The sequence below is a fragment of the Lodderomyces beijingensis genome, assembly GCF_963989305.1.
Source record: "Lodderomyces beijingensis strain CBS 14171 genome assembly, chromosome: 2".
Taxonomy (NCBI): Eukaryota; Fungi; Ascomycota; class Pichiomycetes; order Serinales; family Debaryomycetaceae; genus Lodderomyces; species Lodderomyces beijingensis.
In genome coordinates, this window is record NC_089971.1 from 254,169 (window position 1) to 277,878 (window position 23,710).

The window sequence follows — 23,710 nt, forward strand, 5'->3', positions numbered from 1 at the left end:
CTAATCTCCAGATTAAGGGATCTACAGTGTCGCCAAATCGATCATCAGCTGAGGGTTTGAGCAAGCGAGCAATGTTTCCTACTAAAGAATCAACAAAGTGACTATCAAGCGAGCTTTCCCTAACCGCCTTTCTTTAAGCGCTGACGTACGTCAGAGTAAAGAAAAAGATGTGCAGAACAAGTGCCCAGGCAATGCATGTAATTTCTGTTTCAATATGCTCGAAAATATCAGGATGCGTCTTGTACATCGAAAAGATAAGAGTTGCACTATCTTGCCTCGATATGGCAGCAACTTCTATGGTGGAGTTAAGCTGATGAGAAGATCTCGTTAAACCACCTTTTTTTTTTTTGCTCGGTTCAGAACCAGTCTGTATTCTGAGATACGATATCTCAAGGGTTCGGTTCACACTGCCTAATTCATGAAATCTGTCTCTCTTTCCAAGCCCGTTCCGACAGGTCAAACGCAAACGGTTGTGAAATTCGACACACCACCATGCGAGAGTTTATCTCCTTTCCCTGTCCGTGGCCTAAGCTTTTTCTGAGAGAGCAGAGAACCCATTTGTTGTCTGGACAAGTACCTTTTATCAGTCAGACCCACACCCGCAAGCAAAAGGACATCAAAGGGCTAGAGGACCGGGAACTCAATTGCCGAGGATGGCAGAGAGTGCAACCGGGAAAATTTCATGGCTGTCAGAGCAGAAAGCAGGGCAGCTAATTCACTTCAACTCAACTGAATTTGCCACTGAACATACTTGACTTTCAAAACAATACCAATAACTTCTTCCCCCACACCGAAGCAAGCATTTACATCCTGGGCGCCGCTTGTCCAATTCTCCAAAAATCAATTGATAGTTAAACCCTTTAATCATCAGGAAGGTTCGTGCTTCGGACATGAAACCAGAAAAACAAAAAATTAGAGAGTGCTGCTAAAAGATTGCAAATATCCACAAACCATGTTGAAATATGTGGCGCCAATCCAAAAAAAAAAAACGCCGATTCGTTCGCTTCCCATACAGAGATAGAACAGCGGTTTAAGCTCATCTCTTGAAACGCGATCCCGCCATCATCCCCCAAATGATAGGAACGTCGCTGCTCAAGGCGGCTCAGGTGCATCGGCGCATCCATGGCGTTTACAATAGATAACACCTTATGCATGCATTTTTTCCTTTTTTTTTTATGCAAATCACTGAACACATTCTTGATAACGGTTTTCAAAGGTTATCAGACGCATTGAGGCGACAGGACAGATTTTTGAAGTAAAAAAAAAAAAAAGAAAATTGGGGGACAAGAGACGGGGAAGGGGAAAAGGGGAGGTGACGAAACTTGCGTATAAAACGATGGCAGGTTCCACACCGTGTTTCTAATCAACCAGATAGAAGCACCCATCTAACCATCTCACAAAACTGTTCAGATAGTGCAACCCAGAGAGAATATTCAGAACATTGTCATGGGTACACATCAAGAGATTTTCCGCGGGCCCGGCACCCTAAACTTAATGACATCCAACTCGAGGGTGGTTGAGGTCGACGAAAAGACGGGCAAGATCTTATCCCGAACCAATTCGGCTGCAAGTTTGGAAACTTTTGAGCCCGAGCACACGTTACAAAGAGGTTTAAAGTCTCGTCAAGTTCAGCTCATTGCAATTGCAGGCGCTATAGGAACTGGTTTGTTTCTTGGTTCCGGAAGCACGCTTGCTCAAACTGGTCCAGCATCATTGGTGTTGAGTTACATTGTCTTGGGACTGGTTGTGTACTTTGTCATGCATTGTGTGGCTGAAATGATCATCTACAGACCTTTACCTGGAAAAGGGGTAGTAGACATTGTGGGCACCTACCTTTCCCCTTCGATTTCCTTTGCCATTGGCTGGAACTACTGGTATGCCTTTTCCATTCTTATTGCCGCCGAAGTCACAGCCGCCGGTGCAGTTTTCCAATACTGGGTCGATGTCAATGTTGCTGCTCCCATTAGTGTGTTGCTCGTGATTGTTATAGCGATGAATGCCGTCTCTGTCCGCGTGTTTGGCGAGGCTGAGTTCTGGTTCGGGCTTATCAAATTGATTGCGTTGATGGGACTTATCATTCTCGCAATTGTTCTTTTCTTTGGCGGCGGCCCCAAACAACATGGGGTGGTTGGGTTTAGATACTGGAAAAAGAATGCTTTCAAAGCTTACCTTGTAAAGGATAATCTTGATCTCGGCCGGTTTTTGGGCTTTTGGACTGCCATTGTAAAGTCGGGTTTCTCATACATTTTCGGTCCCGAGATGATTGCCACCTGCTTGGGCGAGACAGAGAACCCCAGGAAAAACGGAATCAAGGCCCTGAAGCGGTTCATTTGGCGTTTGCTTTTCTTTTACGTCTTGGGCTCCTTAGGTATCAGTGTCATTGTTAGCTCGTCCGATAAGAAACTATTTGGCAGTGCCAGCGACGCAAAGGGGCTGCCTTGGGTCATTGGCATCCAGAATGCCGGAATTCCAGTTTTGAACCACATTATCAATGCTGTGATCCTCACCAGTGCTTGTTCTGCTGCCAACTCGTTTTTGTACACTGCAACGAGAATGTTGTTCTCGATGGCCGAGAGGGGCAATGCGCCCAAGATATTTGCACGTGTCAATCGCTGGGGTATTCCGTACTACTCGTTGGCTGCCTCGTCGGCACTTGGCTTCTTGGCATACCTCAACTGTTCGTCATCGGCCTCGAATGTCTTTTCGTGGCTCAGTAACCTTACCACAACCCTGGGTTTCATCTCCTGGATAGCCATCTGTTTTGCATTCATCCGATTCCGCAAGGCTTGCAAGGTCCACGACTGTTCGGACCGGGTCCCTTACAAAACCTACTTGGGCCCATTTGGTGCTTACTACGTTATAGTCTTTATGACGTTGCTCACGTTGACAAACGGGTACCCTTCCTTTGTGCATGGCTTTAGCGGCGCTGACTTTGTTGCCGCCTATGTGACATTGCCAATTGTTTTTGGTCTCTACGTGGTTCACCGCGCTTATGATTACTTTAAGAACCACAACAAGCACTGGTTGAATCCGATTGAAGACATTGATATGTTTAGTGGGCTCGACTTGATTGAAGCCGAGGAGAGGAATTTCGTGGAGCCGGTTCCAAAGAATGCCTTGCAAAAGTTTTGGTACTGGGTAGCATAGTTTATATTTAATAAAGGTCGTACGTTTCTTTAATCTGAAAATGGTGTATATATCATGACAGCTTTTCTTCTGGAAATGGACTTGACCGGGCCTGTTTCAAAGGAAGGAATGAGTGGTTGTGGCAAATGCGTTTACCTGCTACCCAAAACGTGCTGCGAACTCTTGTTGATTCAATTAAGCTTTACGTCACAGTTTAGTTTCGAGAGGACCCTATGCTATGCTTGTTACGGAAGTGAAGTTAATGTTACCTGTAGATATAGAAGCATCCTTTCCCTCAATGCACAATCACGAGAGGCGTCTGCTCAAAGGTAGGTCTTAAATGAGGGCTTATGTCCAGTTGCAATTTGCCTTTGCAGTTGCCGTTTTGGGACAAGGTGCGGCGGTGCCCCGAAATGTTTCATCTGAGACCTTTGTGGCCACCTAAATAGATTCATTCATCTTATTGATCCAAAATATCAGATTCCGAACAAGATGATCACGAAATGGCCAGGGTCGAGAAATTAGACGATGAGGTGATCAAGCAAATCAAGGCTTATCTAGGCTTCAGCTCCATATACTCCATCGTCGAGCAACTATTGAAGGCAAGCTTGCAACAGCATCCGACAGCTGTGTCAATCAAGATCGATTTGACATCTTTGAGTGTTTTCTTGCAGGATAATGGAGATGGCTATACTCCTCAACAATTGGAACAATTGGCTTGCTTTGATGGGAAGGAATCGGTACAAGCACAATCACAACCAAAACACAGTAAACTTGCAGTCATTGGCAAAGTATCTGACTTTTTCATCGTTTCCAAGAGCACCTCATTCAACTGCGCTCATACCATAAAACTTCGTGGTGAGAATCCGGCTGCAATGATGTGCGACCCTACTGGACTGAGGGGAAACCATTTTGCGCCAGACCCAATTGCCAATTACGGCTCGATATACCAAGTTTCTAATTTGTTCAAGAATCTCCCAGTGCGGCGAAAGCAATTCAAAAACACCCAAACTCACAAGATTATAGATTCCATTAAAGTGGTCATTTTGAAGTTACTCTTGGAAAAATCAGATATTGATCTACGACTATCCGTTCGGAGTCCTCATTCATTACGTTTTGAAGAATGCTGTCACGTCAAGGCTCTGCCCCATTCCTACAAGAAACTTCTTTCGGACATCTTTGACCTTGATCTCGACTACAAGTCAATAAATGCAGAGTACAAGACTTTCAAAGTCTCTGGAGAAATTGGACTCTGGCCCATCAATTCAAAAGCGCACCAATACGTCTTTGTCAACGACATGTTGGTTCCGTTGAGTAGGTCTTTTGCCAAATTCATCAACGAAATGTTTGTGAATTCCGGCTTTATTGATCTTGACCAGGAAACCAGCCCTAAAAAAACCACTAGAAAAGCAATCAGGAAATTTCCCTGTTTTTTAATAAAAATCGTGTGCACTGAAAGAGTTGATATAAAAGAAAGCTCTTATTCTTGGACGATAATTACAAACATAATCACCAAAATCTTTGGCAAGTTTTTGCACTTGGGCAATGGTGAGCGGGATAAAAAGGTGGCAAACAAGCCTCTCGATTGTCTGCCGAGTCCAACCAAGAGAAAGAGAGAAGCTTTTATTCTCAAGTCGAGTCTGCGTTGGGGCCACGCCAAAGATCTGGAGTTGGAGAGCTTGGTTCATCTGCGGAAAAAAACGAGGAGGGTAATTTCTCAATTTACGCCGTTGGCTGCTAGGGTTGAAACCGCAGAGCCTGCAATCCCAGCCAATTTATGTCACGACTTTGGTCCTCAGCACGAGGAAGTGGATTTCAAAAAGGAAATTTTGGCGGCGGGAGATTACAGAGTCATTCGTCAAATAGATTCCAAGTTTATTTTATTGCTACTTCGCAGTCAAGAGAACCAGCTTATTGTGCTTGATCAGCACGCGAGCGATGAAAGAGTCAAAGTTGAAAGTCTAATTCGGGATTTCGTTGAGCGAATGAGCAACAATCCTGGATTACGATTAGCCACACCAATCATTGTTCAGATATCTACTCACGAACTACAGCTCTTTAAACAGTACCGATCCAATTTTGAGCTATTCGGCATATGCTACGAAACAGAAATGAATGCAGTCGAAATCACCAAATTGCCGGAACCAATCATCACGAGAGTTGCCGATGACCCCGATTTGCTCAAAGACGCCCTTTTGCAGCACTGTTACGATCTCCACAACGGGGTAAAGAGCAAAACTGTGCGCCGTGATGATGATGACTGGTTTGAAGTGTCGCGCCACTTGCCTAGAGTAATCCTTGAAATCTTAAACTCCAGGGCATGCCGATCTGCTATAATGTTTGGTGACGTCTTGAGTCACGAAGAGATGACAGAGTTGGTTGAAAGTCTCAGCAAATGCAGGCTTCCTTTTCAATGTGCACATGGACGGCCCTCGGTGGTTCCACTAGCAAAGTTTTCGGAGAAACATTAAAAGAGGTTGTTTGAAACTGGTTTACCTCGTTGCTAAGTTAATCAATCTATGTAATACATATTCAAAACCAACAAAAGCCAAAAAAAAAAAAACATAAATTACCCATGTTTTGAAAAGTACTGGCCCCTTGTTCTTGAATAGGGATGGCTCCATGCTCTTGGATGGAATTGGCAAAACTCTTCTCTACCCGACTTCCTCTTCTTTTTCCTCACCTATGATTCCATTTTCTCTGTTTATTCCTTCACCTTGCTTCAAACTGGACCATCCTTCTTGTCCTGGCTTTGTATATGACACGATGACCACACTCTTTACATCTGATGGCGTCGTTCTTCCCCAAAGAAAATGAAGCCGCACATTGAGCACAGTTGTATTTAACACCAAGCGACTTGTTCGTCACTTGACCCAAAGCAGCATGTGATATGGATGATGGGATACTGAACCCTTCTCTCTGTGGTGAAGCCATTTTTAGGTGGAGGTGATGATGGTGCAATGGTAGTGGTGATGGTGTAGACCTCATTTTCTAATTTTTTTTTTTCAATCATCATTCCCGCGCATTCTCCGATCATGAAAAAAAAAGTCACTGCTACGACGAACCTGTTGCAACGAATTAGAATAGCTACTGGAGAGTTATAATGGTATGAACAGTCTAAGAAGCGCGATCACCAGGATAGAGAGATCGGCTAGGCTGAGGATTGCATATTGCAACCAGACCAGGCCGCTTGCCGAGCTCGTCAACACGCGGAATCAAGCCATTCATGGAGGAAAGGAAGAGGAAGAAGTAGAACCAAACAACGACCAAGCTTGGGTACCGAGGGACCGTCAAAGCCGACAATTCCAAGCGTTTTTAAAACCTTTGGGCTTGAAAGATTTAAAAATCAATAGCAGGTCCCAACCATTTGATCTGCATTCGGCTCGGCTTCGATGGCAGAACAACAATTCCAAAGACTATCAAATTCAATCAGCAACGTACATGGATGATCGAGATTTGTTTGAGAACGTTTTGCGGTGTTTGGTGGATCTTACACCTCCAGGGCTCAAAAGGAAAGTAACTAATCAACTGCAACTGCAATCGAAACTAAAGACAGGTGAAGAGCAAAGGAGGCGACGACATAGAGTGGATATCTATCACGAACTACCCCCCATTCCAAGCCCCTTGACCAAAGAAAACTTTGAAGAGTACATCTATAAACTCACCCATTGGAAGTACCATTTTCGCAACTCGTCTAGCTTGCGACTGGGGATTATACCGCAGATTCTCCTTCATACCCACAACCTCACCAACGAGACTTACAAGCCGTTTAGATCAGCCACTACGTTCAACTATCTCATTAGATACTTTGGAATTGAAAAGAACCAAAGCTTGTTTGCGAGAAACTTGATATTGGTAATGAACCAAGAAGGCCATTTGGTCAACCACCAAACTATCGATTTAATGTTGCGCATATGTGCGATCCACTCGCACATTAGATCAAATACAAACACGTTTATTCTTGTGCTCAAATATCTACGGTTGGGCGAGTCCTTGGGGATAAGCGTTTCACTAGATACCTGGACCAGGCTCTATGACACCATCAGCAATGTGCGGTTGAAAGAGCGGTTCCTCCGAGTATGCCAGCAGGAAAACATTCCAATGTCAAGCGGACTAGTTATGAGGATACTTGATGATTTTATGAAAGTAACGACAAAGACTGAGGATGTGATTTATTTTGTTGAAAACGATTTGAATTTGAGAGAGAGTTGGCGCAACGACGCATTTATCAAACATAAACTCATCAGTCATCAGGCCAAAAATGGCACGGTCCCTGAGATAAGTGCCGACGCATACTCGTTGCAGCACCTTTTGAACGGCCTTTCCCAGAATCGGAATTTGAGCTTGAGAGCAAAAGTGATGTTTGACGAGTACTGCAAATTTTGCAATCGCAATCGAAACCTGGCTCCACCACAACTACTCAAGATTTACACGATGCTTATCAAACAACTTATTGTGGATTTCTCAGATTTGCGCAACGCGGTCTCGCTTGTATTTGTGATACGGGGTCTCATTCACGATGCTACAAAGAACCTTGGACTCCCTACCGGTTATTGTAATGGTATTGAAGACGAAAGGCAAAGTTTTCCTGAAAACTACAAAATCATAAGTCGGGAAAGCAAGGGGAGCTTATTTAGATTGCACGCATTGGTGGAGTACATTGATATCAACACCAAGAATGAGAATACTAAACCATGGGAGCCCTTGCGTGATGAGGAAGTCTTGGAATGGCTCAATTTCAAGAACTCGAGCGACAAGTGGGATCGGTTCATCCAGCAGCAAAAGCATTTTATTCCCGAGAACGAGTTGATTGCTATACAAAAGAGATTACGGATGAAGAGCTCGAAAGCCACGAACAGAAAATGTGATAGAGTCACTTTTGGCGAGGACGATGCTGATTTTGAGCGCGTCATGAGGGAAAGAGGACTAATAAAAGAGAATGTGACGGATAGCGAGTGCGATTACGAAACTGCGACACCCATCGAGTCTAAACGCCGAGCCTACACCGTGTAAATATATAGATACCAGCCGCTAATGTCTGATGTGAAGATTAATAGACCTTACTTATAAAGAGAAAACGCAGAGAGATGGAGGGGAGTTCAGGCTCGTATTTATACTGGCATTGCAATTTCGAACCCTGAAAAGCAAGAAAAATTGCACCCCATGTTCATGTAGAAGCGGTGTAGGGAAGAATTGCGTAAACTCAACCAAACGTGTAAAGGTGTTGATGCAAACGGCGTTCGAAAGAGGTGTAGCGTAGGCTTTGCGCTCTGCATGAGGTCTCGTCGTTGTACCGATCTTGTCGCGCGGCACCTCGCGGCAAGCACGGCGCTGCGTGCATGCTCCATCACGACCCGTAACTTGTGGGACGTTAACTATTGGCGTTTCGCAGCAAGTCTTTGGAGAAAAAACTAGCACCATCAGTGAGATGCAAGACATCTTACCAAACCCCCTCCCCCTTTTCCCCTCCCTCCCGTGTAGGTGAAGCGCGGCAAGATGACACTAACTTTGAAAAATGGGTTTCCGCTCCGTTAGTTCATTGTGTATTAAATCGGAAAAGTAGAGCAAATAACCCACAGGCACACTAAAACCCCCTTAAATCTATCCCACGCACACACAACAAACAAGAAAACCCCTTAATATTCTTGAACTTTTGCGAGAAATCGCCGAGAGCCTTGGAACCATCCCGAATTCGCAACTTCAACAAGCCGCAAAAGGCGGACAAGTTTCGAGACGGCTCGTGAACAGCAAGTTTACAGCTCATCCCAGCTCAGCCAGTCAACTGTATATTCAGTATCAGAAAAAAAAAAGGCCAACTCCGGATTGAGATCACAGTTCAACCGAAAAGGAACCGCACTTCCCAACCAACCATGACTAAACTCGAGTCAAATCAAGATTATCAGTTACACTAAACGCAAACGCTTTTAAGCTCAACTGTTCTCGGGCCATACGATTGTCCTTCTTTGTCTCTTTTGTTTCTCTTTTTCGTTTTTAGTTGGAGAGCAACTTGAAGAAAATTTCGCCGATCACTGTCGGATGTGCTGAAAATGGGATTAAGCTCAAGGCTGAACAATCAAAATAGAAAAAGAAAAAGGAAGCTCCACTCTTGAAAAGTATCAGCTGATGTTTCCAAACGACTCTTGCCCAGCCCAGAATTTGAGAATCTTTTTCCCCGTGGAACAGCTTGGACTCTGGAGGACCTTGGGCAGCTAGAAGTTGGCATGCACTTGCCACTTCTTTAAGCTGATATGAACCTCCATGATAACAGAAGCTGGCACTGGGAGAAAAAAAAAATTCCTCAACCGAGCCATGTTTCAAACAAAAGTACCTGCGGGGATGCAGCAAGCCCTAAATGCACACTCCAGCAAACAGGGAAAAATCCTCTCTCTTTCTTTCTTTCTTTCTTTCAAGAACAACAACAACACAACAAACGTCGGGTCACATCATGAGAGTTAAGAGATGACGTGAGAGCAGCAGCATGGACACTCTTCGGCTTTATAATTGTTTTCCCTTCGAACTTTGTGTGAGTGTCTGGTTTTTTTTTGCAGAAACGTGCGACTTGCTCCGGTTACTTGATTGAGCGAATTTCCAACCTCATTTTGGAAACTTCACCAGAGGAAGCAAAGGGCTATACGAGCATGTCTTTCTTTCTTTCTTTCTTTTTTTTTGATTTGGCACTTGCCGTCGTTCCTTCCTGTCTTCCCCCTAGCGCACCCTACCGACCCTCCCTGCTTGATTTCGAAAGCTCCTTCGGGGGTTTCTCCAATCAAAAAAACCAAGGGGGCACAATTGCCGTTTCTTTGTGGACGGCATCTAAAGATTGAACTTCGCATTGAATCTGAAATAATCCCACACACCAGGCGATCCTGCTTCGAATATAAGATCGACTTCTGTAGCTTTATGCGCAAGGGACAACGCCCAACTGATTTGCAAAATTCCAAGTTTCCTCTGCTAATGTGTGAGGCAGGGATTGATTGTTCTTATCGCAAGACGGCCACATGGTAGCAGACAGTCATTATCGTATAAACATCCAAAATTCACGCAAGCTCAACTTTCCCGTTCCACCCCTGTTCTTCCTGCTCTTCTTGTTCTTGTGTTCCCCCCTCTCCCCACTGTCTCGTATTTTCCAACATACGCTGTATCGTACAGTGCCACTTAAGAGTTTTGTAAGCTGCTGTTGCAGCCGATTGTGGTTAGTCAGGCTGGTAGGTTTCGGCTGGTGCGGAGCTAAATTCGCATAACCTAGCCACTCGTTGGGTCAGCAACAACAACAACAACAACAGCAGCAGCAGCAGAAAAAACCTGGCACTTTTCTTGTCCTTGTCCTTGTCCTTGTCCGTGTTTCCTGTTTGACTCTTGCGGCAAAGTGAAGGCTGCTGACTGTCCAGAATGTTAGGTATTTAATTCCATTGGGCAATTTGTAAACAGACGGGCAACCGAGGGGGCAATGCACAAGGCTTTATTTTCGAGAGGCAGAGGGAGGAGAGGGAAAAGGGCTTCTGTCTTCCTCTCTACATGTACATGTATCTTGGTTAAATGTAGGAGGTTGTCAGCAGGTTAGTTAGGGGCCGGCGCCCGTTAACCCCTCTGGCAGCAATGGTTACCTCATTCTGTTTCCTTCCCAGCTCCACCGACAATTCGCTTTGCGTGTACTCCATTGGGCATGCAGGCATTACTTCACACGGGTTGGTTATCACTTTGCATGTTTCGCTCAACAAGGACAAACAATACTATCAAAAAGAATCCCACAAAGCTAGCTGTGACTCTCGGGTTATTAGTTGTTCCTTCTTCAAATTGAATCCTTTTCCCATGCACTCTTCTTCTTCTTCTTCTTCTTCTTCTTCTTCTTCTGCTTCTGTCCTACTTCCACTACTTCCACTTCCTCTTCTTGTTCTTCTCTCTTACTGCTATTCTTTGGCTGATTGCAAAAAGGACATATTAATTGTTTTTTTTTTTGTTTACAGAGAGGACAAAGTAACAACTCCCTAAATTTCCCTCCAACATTTGATGCCGAAGCCGTAGTGGGTGCATGTATACAGATATATATATAAAGGAGGTGTTCACTGGCAGTTTTAGAAAGCCCAGCTTCTTCTTCCTGTTCTGTGAAAACTCCTTTAGATCAGCTTGCAAATCTTAATTTCGACAGGAGCAACAAGGACTGCGCTTCTTGTCAACATCAACAGACTGCTATTAATAAAAGGAAATTGATCAGCAGAGAGATCAACACCAGAAAATTTTCAGAACCCCCCTAGAAGTGGCGGAGATAAAAATTTAGCTAAGGGGTCAATCACATAAACATATATACATATATATTACATATATATTCGACGTGATTTTCCATTCTAGCGAGATACCCGACGTTTAGCTACTGGGTTCATCAAATAATCAGAACCCGAATTTAATACCAACGATAAAACAGAGGTTTCGAAAATTGTGGATTGTGGAAAAAATACCCCGAAATTTCATTTTGCAATTGTTTTTTTTTTGTTCCTACTAGTAAAACCCCCCCCCCACGAGGCTAGTCAACATTCTTTGGAAAAAAACCACCCATTCGATTTGAAAAATTTTTGATTTAATTTCATTCTTAGAGCCAGTCATTCCTCCCCTTCCCTCCCTTCCATCTTGAAACACATGAATTCCGGAAGCTGAGGGTTTATCTCGATTGTTTCCTTTTTTTTTTTTGCAAATGAGTTTTTCCAACGTACCTCATGGACTTCTACTATTGTTAATACTCACTTCACAGACTGCAAAATGCCTATCGCTTTCATACTGCTCGAGGCAGAATCTCGGTACCAATCGCGAGTACGATCTTTACAATTCCAATGGCCTTTGCCACGATAAATGCATGAACAGTGGGTATGCAGTGGCCGTGCTAGATGGATATTACTGCATGTGCACAAATGACGTTCCCGGAGACACTGTCGATATGAAAAATTGCGAAATCGGGTGTCCTGGGTACATAAGGCAGGAAAGTTGTGCTGGAAATGGCTATTATGGGTACTTGATTATTCAAGACCCCAGTGCAACTATTGGAGGATCAAGTAGTAGTTCCAGCACGAGGTCGAGAACATCTACGTTGTCTTCAAGCACAAGCACGAGTACAAGCACGACATCCACGTCAACCCTGTCCTCGACAACTTCAACGACAAGCAGGCTGACAACATCAACGTCGACATCGTCATTGACAACGAGCAGCAGCAAAACTTCAACAAGCGCATCGACTTCAACTACATCATCCCCCGCTGATGCAGCTCCACGGACGACGTCCCTGTCAACCAGTTCTACTTCCTCGTCAACTTCACTGCCTCTGCCCTTGCCTGCGCCAACACCATCTACATCGTCAAGATCAAGCACTTCGGAGTCAACTTCATCTTCAATTTCGACCTCAACTTCATCTTCAACGTCCTCCTCAACGTCCTCCTCAATGTCGTCGTCTTCAATTTCATCCAGCTCGACCTCTTCAACAGCAATTGCTAGTCCGCAAACTACCCTCATTACGCAGACTACTCGAGTTACAGAAGTCCATCTGTCGAGCGACGTAGTGTCGATAACACTGATCCTCTTAGCTACTCAGTCCCAACTGTCCACCTCGAGCTCATCTTCATCAACGTCATCATCACTGCTGCAACTGACTTCAAGCTCGATCATCAATTACACCACAACCGAGGTTGAGAAGTCGACAATATTATCCATTCTCACAGTCAACGGAACTCAATCTCACGAAATCTCAACCACCAGTATGACCCAAAACGTGACAATGTCATCACCAACATCATCAACATCGTCTCTGTCACAGCTGAGTCTAGATTCTTCTTCGACGGCGCTGAGTGAGTTTATGGCTTCCATCACGTCGTCATTCGCATCTAGCTCATACAATGCTTCCTCATCACCATCACCATCTTCATCTTCTTTTTCATCTTCTTCTTCTTCATCCTCCTCACTTTTGGCAACAATGGTGCCCATGGCAGCCCACACAACGGAAGCAGACCCCGATGCCAACCCCAGCAACAAGAATGCATTTTTCTCAAACAAGGGCAAAGTAGCAGGCACCTTCACCGCAGTGGGGGTAGTTGTGTTGGGGATTGTCTCCTTGTTGCTCTATTGCTGCTGCTGCTTTGGCGGCAGTAAGCGAAATGAAGATAATGACGGCTACACCGATGAAGAAAACCAGTACAGCTCAGACGAAGTCTCGATGCATCATGATGAGAAAATCATTGCGCGTCCACCTGCGATCCATAGTAAGCACTCATCATTTAGCAGCGTTGTCCTCAAGCGCGACAATTCGTTTTCTGGCCGCAGCTTGTTGAGTTACTTTACCAGCGACAAGGATGGCGGTGAATCTCATGTGAGATTCAGCAATAATGGCCACAAGGGCCCCACTGGCAGCACGGGTGGCGCTGGAATCAATCGTAATTTATCGAGAAAACGGTTAATGAGCAGGCGGAACAGCACCAGAGATCTCAGTACTGGTTCCGGTAGTATTGGAGATGGCGATATTATGTTCCCCATTGGTGAATTTGATACTCATTGGGACCCAAACAACATGTTTATGGATTATACCCAGTCATTCCGGTCTATAAATGATGATCATGACTATTCAAGGAAATTAAAAGTGACCAACCCAGATGATGAATCATGTTAGTCAAAGAAACCGGAATGAATAAAAAAAAAAAAAATTAAAAAGCTTTTTTTATCAAGTTGGGAAATACCCACTGGTTGGACACCATCTATAAAGTCACGAAAAACCAGTTATTCTCCATTTATGAACAACTTTTTTCACGTTTAGTCACTCGTTACGACCCCCCTCTCACTCACTCACTCATACATATCAAGATCTTCGTTCATTCATTTAATCATTTGCTTAGTTTTGCTTGGTTTGTTTGTTTATTAAAGGTTTATATTGCTAATTCTTTTTTGTTTGTTCCATGAATTATGGCAGTTTTCTTCAAGGCATCAACAATTATTCGTTTTCAGTTCTATCTAACGTTACCATTTTTGTCATTTACCAGCATTCAACTCCTCATATACATTAATTAATTCTCATTATTTATCGACCCACAACACTCCTATCCTCTCCCTTTTCTCCCTTTCCCACTCCTTTTTTTTTTTCCTATCCTTTGTTTTTCCATCAGTTGAGTCTACCTCGTTGTGGTTTTGGAAGATTGTCGATACAAAGTACAAGCAGAATGGATCCCTACATCAGTTGGGCAACTTAGACTTGTTCTCATAATGAGGCTGATACTCATACGAATTCGGCTTGCCAACCTTATTCCCTCCATTCCTCCGCAGTACATCCTCACCCGATTCATCCTCACTAGAATCGCTGCTCGAATCCGAGGAGCTAGAGCACGGCCCACCATGGTCGTGGTCGTGATCATCTGCCATCTCTTCATCAAACGAGCGCTGCGGATGGAATATACAGCATATCTTGGTCTTCTTCTTGTTCATGTGTTCGTTATCCACTACATCTTCCGTCCACCTCACACCCGGTTTCCTCTGCTTCTGCCTTCTCTTCTCGCGTGTCGCTGATGAAGGTTCTGTCTGGTTATGTGTAGCCGACGATGAAGATGATGATTGTGGTTGCTGTTGATGTTGCTGGTGGGAATCATGGGGAGGTGTATCTTGTGTGGGACGTAAACGAAGCACGTTCGAGTGCTGCACCTGAGTTCTTGAGTTTGAGCTCTGATTTGACATTTGGTTCTGAAATGGGGTAGTTGTCAGTGCCGATCAACAATAATTGTGTGTCAAGAGACTTTGGATTCATTTACTGTCAGCAATCGCAAATGTCTTGATTGTTTCTGTCATGTCCGGAGATAGTGTCGCGACAAAAGCTCAAGGAATAATTTTTTGCATGGGGGGTAGTGTGGCAATGTGGGACAATGTGGGACAAGGGGGTTGTTCACGTTTGAGAGCTGAAATTGGGTAGGCACAAGAGGAATCAACAGTCTAGCCTATTTATACATTTGGTTATCTTTCTCGATGCTGATATGACTTGAACTTTTTTTTGTTTGTTGTTTTGCATAGTGACAGTTGAGTGTGGGAGTCCTGCTCTATTTTCAAATGATTTGGCCAGTTTTTAGCCGCTATTTTTTTTTCTTTTTTCTTTTTGCAGCCATTTCGAAGCATACGAAACAATTGCCTGAAAACAAAAAAAAATGGCCGATCCATTACTTTTGACCGTTGATATGCCCATTGCATATATATTTTCAAAATCAAAAAGACAGTTTATCAAAGGAAGAAGAGCAAAATAACAGTCGGCAAAAACCAGATTCTAATCCTCCATGCTACTAAGCAACTACATTATCGGGACCCTATTCATAGCTGAAGTTCTATCACACAGCATCATCAGCAACGACACATTTGTACAACAATCACACCATCATAAACACGACAAAAGCGACCGCAATGACAATCGGTTATACTCGAAAACAACCAGCAACCAACACACTTCTGCTAAAAAGGGCCTCACCAACATCCATCGTTACTCCGAACAGAAATCATCCATATCAAAAACAAATGGTTCTGACAACGATGACGACGATGATGAAGATAATGAAGTGAATGCTCAGGGCAAGGAGATGATTGTTGGAAAAATCAAGCAAGGGATCGCGAAGAAGAAAGAAGTTCTTCGAAAGAAGAAGGAGAAAATTGGCGAGAAGAAGGAGAAACTAGAAGAGAAAAAGAGTGAAAAGAAAGAGAAGGCTAAGGAGAAGGCTAAGGAGAAGGCCAAGGCTAAGAAACAACGGAAGAAGGAGAAAATGATAAAAAAGAAGGAGAAAATGACTAAAAAGAAGGAGAGCCTCAAAAACAAGAAGGAGAGCCTCAAAGACAAGAAGGAGATGTTGAAGGAAAAAAAGAAAGAGCTCAAGTCCAAGAAGAAGAACGGTAAAAAGGTGAAAGGTGGTGGTGGTGATGACAAGGACATTGACGATGAAGATGAAGAAGATGCTCAGTATATTAAAGTAGTGACGTTGGGCAAGAACCTGGGTAAAGTCCAAAATAGTAAACTGATCCAGCGTGAAAAGAGTAAAGATGGATGGGAAGTCAGCGCCGGGGTATTTTTGGAAAAAGGGTTGAATCCCAAATTGGTGAGTTGTTCAGATTCTTCAGATGGATCTTCGAGTGGTGGACGCAAAAAGAAGTTTTTGATTTTCTCCTATGAGAATGGTACTGTTGCTGAGGACGATTTTGAAATTGCTGGGATTAAGAACCTACTGATGTTGGCCAACACTTCCATGTTTCGAGCATGGAAATACGCAAGTGAAGATGAAGGAGAAGATGGAGATGACTCTGAGGAAGACGAATTGGTGATTGAGTTTCAGAAAGCGCATCAGCATCAGCAACAGCAGAAATTGGAGTCGAGTGCTGCTGGATGCTGGGCCGAGTTTATCACTGCGTTGAATTCAATGCTGCAAATTACTCTATTGTTGTTTTTTTGTATTATAGTCATGAATTGACAGATGGGGGGTACCCACGGTGGAGAAAACCAGTAGTCTGACCTCTGATCCCTGAGCTTTGAGACCTGAGACCTGAGCCCTGAGCCTGAAACTCTCCAACTTCTTGTTTTTCTCCAGGATCTCGATCTTATTGCTACAATCTCGCTTCTTGCACACACAAACAGTGTCAAGAAGTGCAATACGTGCCAATGTGCCAATGTGCCAATGTTTAACCATGCAAATGCAGCCAGCTGCCTCCTCAAAAGCAAGTCATGGATTGATATATTTTAGCCCGCGAGCTGACTCAATCAATGCATTTAAAAATAAATTCAGTTCGAGACTAGCAGCAAAGAGGTGCAATCTGGTAACAGTTGAGACTTGACTGAATATAATACGAAAAAAAAAAATTCGATCTGATGCAGCTTGAAGCAAGCCTGGTTTATTTCGATCGACGCAGAAGAAAGCATGCGAAATCTCTCAAAACAAGGAAACGTTGACTAGGAGGAAAAAGGGATGTGGATGTGGATGGAGATACGGACACGGATCTGCCTTGGCTGTTTTTGGCTAAAGACTGGGCGTGGACAACGAAAAGTGTGCAATTACGAGGCGATTCCAAGATGCAGCTAAAGAGGTTTTAGTAAGGGACGTTGAAGCGGGATGCAGTGTCTCGTCTCTCTCTTGATAATTGAGATTCGCGGATTCTCTTTAGTGGTTACATCAGAGTCTGGCTACCCGCGTATGATTTTAACCCTTTGCCGATAACAAAGAGACACAAGAAACCGAACCCCCATGAAGTTTAGGCCCTCGTTTAAAGACGGTGACGTTTTCCAAGAACCATAAGCACTCCAAATGCTTATTTCACTGTTGTATATTTTTTAACGCTTGTCCTTGTGGGTGTGTTTGGTGGCCGAATCAAATCTGGAATCAAGCTCGCGGCACTGGTGTGTTTGTTTTACAGTTTTTTTCTTGGGTGGAGACAAGGATGGAAAGATAGAGAGGCTGCCATGACTGCTATTGTTGGGGGAGTGTCGCGGATGTCAAAAACGTCACCAGAGGGAAAAATTATGTCATAAAAAAATAAATTGTCGTAAAGTGCTTGTCGCCTCTGCTTTATCACTTTCTGCGACAGGCGGGATACGTATTTACTGCGTGGTGTATTTCTCCTGCACAGTGGAGCCTCTTTTTTTTTTAAACTTGTCATTTGCTTGGCGCTAAGAAAATTCAGCGTAGTTGCACGTGTAGGCCCATCTATCTCTACATCCCTCCAAAAAGGAAGCCACCCGAGGCAGGTTGAAACCTCCTTTATTCGGCAATTGTGGAGGCGCAATCCGAGCATTCGTCAAGCAACGGGCGTCAAGCGTCGAAGCTTTGGTGTAGCGAGCGAACAAGAAAAGAAGTAGAAGAGACTAGGGATTCTGGGGGAAAAGAGGACGCGTTAAAGGGCGGTGTTTTTTCCTTCCACTTTGGATGAATCAGCCCTGGTTTTCTGCCTGTTGCTATCACTTTAATGCTATTTTCTCCCAACCTGCCCAGCTTACCAATCTTTCTCTGCCAGAGATGAACCGCAATTTTAATAATCACCATCTGCCAATACATCTGCCGTCACCTCCCCCTCCTGTTTTTTTTTCTTTGCCTGGATGAAGCTTAGATGCAAGAAGGAATAAATCACACCTGCGTTTAGCTGTCTAAGCCACCAGGACCAGAAAGCCCCAGGATTCCATAATTCCAGAACCCCCCCCCTCTCAGCCTCACCACCAAAGTCCATGTTAAACCCAACCCCCCTCTCTGCCACCACCAGTCTTGTTTTCCCTCCTCGGAGTTAGCCCTCGACAGTGGCTATCTCCAAATACCCGAGAAAGCGCCTGCTCTTGTCGTAATAGGTATAGTGTGCATACACTTGGTAGCGCCCCGTCGATATTGCTTGGCAAATTCAAACCAACGACACTCTGTCATTCCGTCACTCTTTCCGCTCTCCAGTAATGCTGCTACACTACAGCACACTATGGGACAACTAAGTTAGGCCAAGTTAAAGTGAGGGTAGGTATTACCTTCCTATCTCACCCTTAAAATCCCACAACTGGCTTCCCTCTACATGAACTATATAAACAAATTATTTCGCACTTTTCCCCCCCCTACAAGAATCACACACTACTTACACCACATATATCTATATATATATAAATACGCTGGCCCCTTTTTTTTTGTTTGTTTTTTGACAACCAATTTTGTTGCAAGAATATTCATCCACACCACAACCCAGCAGATACGCAAAAGTTGGGCACCAGACAGCCAATATGAATTACAACGTTCATCCAGTCTCGTATTTGAACGCTGACAGCTATTCCAGCAGCAGCAACAACAACAGCGGCAACATTTCTTCGTCTAGTAGCCATCATCAACAACACCAGTTACAACAACAACAACAGCAGCAACAAGTACAGCAGCAGCAGCAGCAGCAACCACAGTTGCAACAGCAACAAGTGTACCCATCCCAACAGTCTCAAGGTTTGAACCCCCACAGAGCTATTCTCAATAAAAAATCGCCCTCGGCCGACTTGGAGTTGGATAATGTCACCTCCCCTTCGTCGATAACTTCGTCACACTCGCCACGCACAAATAATGTAAGTGGAAGTCCCCACTCGTCATTTACTTCCCACTCGTTGGCAAACTCGCCCATTGAAGAAGCCAAGGCGAAACCGAGTTTGTTATCTCCGCAAAATGCCACTATTGTTGGCAATTTCCCTCCCACGCAGCACTCTGCGCCATCAACGAGCACCTTGACTGGTGCTCAACCACCACAACAACAGCAGCAACAGCAGCAGCAGCAGGGTGTCATTGGGAATTTGACCCCGGTCTCAGCTCCAATTGTACATCATCATCAACAATCAAATTTCCAACAACAGCAACAACAGCCAGCTCAGTTGCATCCAAACTTAAACAACGCCTATAATAGTCACCCATACTATCATAGTCAACAGCAGCAGCAGCAGCAACAACAACAGCCACAAACGCAACCTCAGAGGCAATTATTCCAACAACCAGTTCAATTGCAACAACAGCAACAACCACATATCCACTTACATTCTCAACCTAGCCTCTATCATGATGTTTCGAATGACCATAATTTCCAACAATCTTTAATCAATAACCATATGCCTCAAATGAATGAAGGCAAGCAAAATCCATTGTTCAACACTTATGCTCAAAAACCACCAAAAAAGACTTACAAAAAGATTAGAGAAGAGGATCTCCGTGGTCCGTTTAAATGTCTATGGGGCGAGTGCAACATTATCTTTGACACGCCGGAATTGTTGTATGACCATTTGTGTGATGATCATGTAGGAAGAAAATCCTCCAACAATTTGAGCTTGACCTGCTATTGGGAGAAGTGTGGAACCACTACGGTAAAGAGAGACCACATTACTTCTCACTTGAGGGTTCATGTTCCTTTAAAACCGTTCCATTGTGACTTGTGTCCCAAATCTTTCAAGAGACCCCAAGATTTGAAAAAACACTCCAAGATTCATGCTGAAGATCACCCAAAGAAGTTGAAAAAGGCTCAACGGTTGTTGTTGAAACAACAACAAAAGGAGGCTAAACAACGGCAAAAATTGGGTAAATTGGTTGGCAATGATGATATTGCTTACTATCCAATGGCCAATGATGACGACTATAGCAGAAAGAGAAGATATGACAACCAACAGCACAACATGTACGTTGTCAATAGTATATTGAATGACTTTAACTTTCAGCAAATGCCAACCAGCCAAGGATATACTCATCAACCTCAACAAGTCCAAGCTCAACTCCAACCTCAACCAGATCAATCAAAGAGAATGAAGCCTAATGCTGATTACAACATGGACATGTTTAACAAGTTGAATCATTTAGATGAGCAGTATCATACTTCTCACCATCAAGCAGCACAGTTGCAAGCCCCTGTGGTTGCTACTCAACCACAACAACAACCACAACAACCACAACAACCACAACAACCACAGCACCAATACCATCCAACTTATACAAACAACAACAATACTGGAAATGGCAATATCTACGAAGCAGAGAAATTTTTCAACACGTTGTCAAATTCAATCGACATTCAATACCAAAACTTGTCTTCGCAGTATCAGCACCAGCACCAGCACCAACACCAACACCAGCACCAGCACCAACACCAACACCAACATCAACATCAACATCATCCTCACCCTCATCACCACCACCCGCAACACCAGCAATCGCAACCACAGCAACAACCCCACGCTTTATCCTCAAGTCTATACCCATTGTTGCCAACATTGTCCAACAGCTCCAACTCACATCTTGCTAAAGATTCTGTTTCTATGGCTGCAGGTGTTGGTTCAACTCACAATTTGTCGTCGTCGACGTCGTCGTACTTGCACTCGGCACATCCGCAAATCAATAGACCAATGGGTTACGGCATGTCATCGTCAGCATCATCGTCATCGTATGGACAACACGCCGGTAGTATGGAGTTTAATGGTGTTTCTGTTCACCAAAAATCTGGTCAAAAACTTGAAAAGGAAAATGAGCCGGAAGCTGATGACGATGACACTGTCAATGTTGATTATGATGTAGAGGACAGAGAAGATGAAGGTTCAGAATTTGGTTCATCATCTGAAGACGATGAAGATGGGCTTGACTCGTTGTTTGACAAGTTGGACTTGAGCGGTGAAGATGATGAGGAGGAAGACGATGAAGATGATGAGGAGGAGGTGGAAGAGGATGCGTTTATTGTTGATGGATTCAATCTTAAAGACGTGGCAAGACACAGACACTTGATCCACCAAGTAGTGGAAAAAATCAGACAACAAATTAGGGTGCAAGAAGCAAGAGGGGAAGAAGAAGAAGAAGCGGCAGAGGACAAGGAAGTTGACAGCCAAAGTAGGACCAACTTGTACCCCGAAATCATTGCTTTCTAATCCAGAGCTTTAGATTTGTTCAATTTTAGATGAGTTGATGTTACTTTTTTTTTTAAAAAAAAAAAACAAAAAATTTGGTTCACTTCTAGGTGATTTTGGTTTTATTCAATATAGTTTTAAAGAGCGTTGTTTATTTCGTTTGGGTCAAATGTATATTACTTTACCTTTTTGTAAGAGTCTGGTTTGAACTTGTAGGGTTTGCTCCACACCTTTCCAACCTCAAACTGCAAACACAACAATAGGTCATGAGTAAAAAGCCTAGTCAAAGTGGATTTGTAATACTGAATTCTGGGCGAGAGTCCTCGTAAATGCCAGTCGCAGTAGAAGTATTCACGCAATGGAAACATAATCCGTGGGAATCCAAATATATATAAAATATATGCACATATATGAATATAAATATAGACATGGATATTCTTGATGGCATTGAAAACCATCTCTTGGCCCAAGAAACTTTTGACTTGGAATTTTTTCCCAAAAAGAAAAAAAAAAAAAGCTATTCACATTATATTCCATTAGTGTTAACCTTCACCGTCAACTAGTAGTTGATATCATTCCGCCTCCCAATACTTGATTTCCAAGATACAAGACCCCCTGTTGTCCAGGAGCAACAGCGCGAACCAGCTCTGCCAACTCTACTTCCACAACAACACCTCCATTTTCTTCTTCCTTCACCACCAAGTTCTTCACGATGGTGGCTTTACCCAAGGAGTGATACTGGAACAGCACAAGACTCAAATCGATTTCCTCTAGTGGTTTAATCCATTCGCAGTCCACCAATGTTATGTGCCGCTTGAATAACGCTGGATGGTCATGGCCTCGAACAATGGTGATCTCATTCTTGGCAACATTCTTCTCGCTAACGAACCACACTCCTTGATAGCTGGGGTCGCCTTGAGGCATACACGTACTTGATTTCTGACCAATGGTAGCATGCCATATCCCCTGGTGTCGACCCCATATTTGGCCATCCTGAGTCACAATATTCCCCGGTGCAGGCTCGATATACCCCAGTAAAAACTCTCGGAAATTGGACTGTTGAGAATTGACAAAGCATAAACCTTGCGAATCTGGCTTGTTGCGTACGTGAAGTGCGTACTGTTTCGCCATCTCTCTCGTTGTTTCCTTGAGTTGATGCCCCAACGGTAGAAGCAAACGCGGAAGTATAGACGATGGAATACTCGATAGATAGTAACTTTGATCCTTACGAGTACTCAACCCGCGCAACAAATGGAATTCGCCATTTGATCCCGCCTGCATCACGCGGGCGTAATGACCAGTAACTAGCCACCACTTCTTCTCGCCACTGTATTTCTTGTCTAGATACTCAACCAACTTGCCAAACTTGACAAATTTATTACATCCAACATCGGGGTTTGGAGTCAACCCCTTGCGATATCGCTCAATCATGGGCGCAAACACACTATCCCAATAATCGCGCTCCAAATTGATGCGTTCGCTCGTGATTCCCAACTTCGTGCACACTAACTGTACATCTCGCCAGTCTCGTTCCGTGCACACGGAATCCTGAGACCAGTTGGACATGTATATCCCATGCACGTTTTTGTACTTCTGCAGGTACAACGCGGCACATACCGACGAGTCAACGCCCAGCGACATTGCCACGACGATCTGATCGTTGGGGCCGGGCTCTCTTTGGATGTAGCCCAGCGATTGATCTAGATCATTTGTCGGCTGTTGTCTGGCAGTGGCAGTGGCTGCGAGATGGGGGATGGATTTTTGCTTAGGGTAGAATGGCGTTGGTTGAGTACGGTACGTCCGTAGACACGGCGCTAGAGTTCTCGCTCGAAGTGTAAGTTTCAACAACAACAACTTCATGGGCTTTTACGGAGGAGCCCAGCTCCAGCTCAATCTTGTTCATCTCTGGTTCCTGGGATTCTCATTTTTTTTTTCGTATTGGGGCAGTGCGGCGGCCGTGGCCTAATGCTTGGTGCCTAGGATCTTGAACTTGGTAGCGCGTTGTCTTTGGAAATAAACAAAAGTTGTCTCATCTCTCGGGGGATTCCATTATGGGCGGACAATCAGACAATCGCATCAAAAACTTGAGTGAACGGCGAACTCTACGTCCAACCTGAGTCAAGTTGGTAGAAAGGAGAAGATGACCGAGCTCTCTATACCTCCCTGACCTCTCTCCTTTTTTTGTCTCTCTCTGCTCTTGCGGTTGTGTATAATTATTGCCAT

General features: G+C 44.1%; 9 protein-coding genes across 9 annotated transcripts; 6 read left to right on the forward strand and 3 right to left on the reverse strand. All coding sequences in view use genetic code 12, as the record gives it.

Moving 5' to 3' along the window:
* Positions 1 to 1,446: 1,446 nt before the first annotated feature.
* LODBEIA_P12820 (uncharacterized protein) lies at positions 1,447 to 3,147 on the forward strand (the record flags this gene model as incomplete). The annotated part of the gene is made up of 1 exon (XM_066971153.1): positions 1,447 to 3,147. One exon carries the CDS (start codon positions 1,447 to 1,449, stop codon positions 3,145 to 3,147), a length of 1,701 nt encoding a protein of 566 aa, XP_066828220.1.
* A 482-nt stretch (positions 3,148 to 3,629) lies between these two features.
* Positions 3,630 to 5,597, forward strand: LODBEIA_P12830 (uncharacterized protein; the record flags this gene model as incomplete). The annotated part of the gene is made up of 1 exon (XM_066971154.1): positions 3,630 to 5,597. One exon carries the CDS (start codon positions 3,630 to 3,632, stop codon positions 5,595 to 5,597), a length of 1,968 nt encoding a protein of 655 aa, XP_066828221.1.
* Positions 5,598 to 6,234: 637 nt separating this feature from the next.
* On the forward strand, positions 6,235 to 8,139 carry LODBEIA_P12840 (uncharacterized protein; the record flags this gene model as incomplete). Its single annotated transcript, XM_066971155.1, has 1 exon — positions 6,235 to 8,139. One exon carries the CDS (start codon positions 6,235 to 6,237, stop codon positions 8,137 to 8,139), a length of 1,905 nt encoding a protein of 634 aa, XP_066828222.1.
* Positions 8,140 to 12,135: 3,996 nt separating this feature from the next.
* On the reverse strand, positions 12,136 to 12,621 carry LODBEIA_P12850 (uncharacterized protein; the record flags this gene model as incomplete). Its single annotated transcript, XM_066971156.1, has 1 exon — positions 12,136 to 12,621. The coding sequence occupies one exon, from the start codon at positions 12,619 to 12,621 to the stop codon at positions 12,136 to 12,138; it is 486 nt and encodes a 161-aa protein (XP_066828223.1).
* Positions 12,622 to 13,078: 457 nt separating this feature from the next.
* LODBEIA_P12860 (uncharacterized protein) lies at positions 13,079 to 13,768 on the forward strand (the record flags this gene model as incomplete). The annotated part of the gene is made up of 1 exon (XM_066971157.1): positions 13,079 to 13,768. One exon carries the CDS (start codon positions 13,079 to 13,081, stop codon positions 13,766 to 13,768), a length of 690 nt encoding a protein of 229 aa, XP_066828224.1.
* A 557-nt stretch (positions 13,769 to 14,325) lies between these two features.
* On the reverse strand, positions 14,326 to 14,820 carry LODBEIA_P12870 (uncharacterized protein; the record flags this gene model as incomplete). Its single annotated transcript, XM_066971158.1, has 1 exon — positions 14,326 to 14,820. One exon carries the CDS (start codon positions 14,818 to 14,820, stop codon positions 14,326 to 14,328), a length of 495 nt encoding a protein of 164 aa, XP_066828225.1.
* Positions 14,821 to 15,407: 587 nt separating this feature from the next.
* LODBEIA_P12880 (uncharacterized protein) lies at positions 15,408 to 16,583 on the forward strand (the record flags this gene model as incomplete). Its single annotated transcript, XM_066971159.1, has 1 exon — positions 15,408 to 16,583. One exon carries the CDS (start codon positions 15,408 to 15,410, stop codon positions 16,581 to 16,583), a length of 1,176 nt encoding a protein of 391 aa, XP_066828226.1.
* A 2,273-nt stretch (positions 16,584 to 18,856) lies between these two features.
* Positions 18,857 to 21,508, forward strand: LODBEIA_P12890 (uncharacterized protein; the record flags this gene model as incomplete). Its single annotated transcript, XM_066971160.1, has 1 exon — positions 18,857 to 21,508. One exon carries the CDS (start codon positions 18,857 to 18,859, stop codon positions 21,506 to 21,508), a length of 2,652 nt encoding a protein of 883 aa, XP_066828227.1.
* Positions 21,509 to 22,042: 534 nt separating this feature from the next.
* LODBEIA_P12900 (uncharacterized protein) lies at positions 22,043 to 23,347 on the reverse strand (the record flags this gene model as incomplete). Its single annotated transcript, XM_066971162.1, has 1 exon — positions 22,043 to 23,347. The coding sequence occupies one exon, from the start codon at positions 23,345 to 23,347 to the stop codon at positions 22,043 to 22,045; it is 1,305 nt and encodes a 434-aa protein (XP_066828228.1).
* Positions 23,348 to 23,710: the final 363 nt, after the last annotated feature.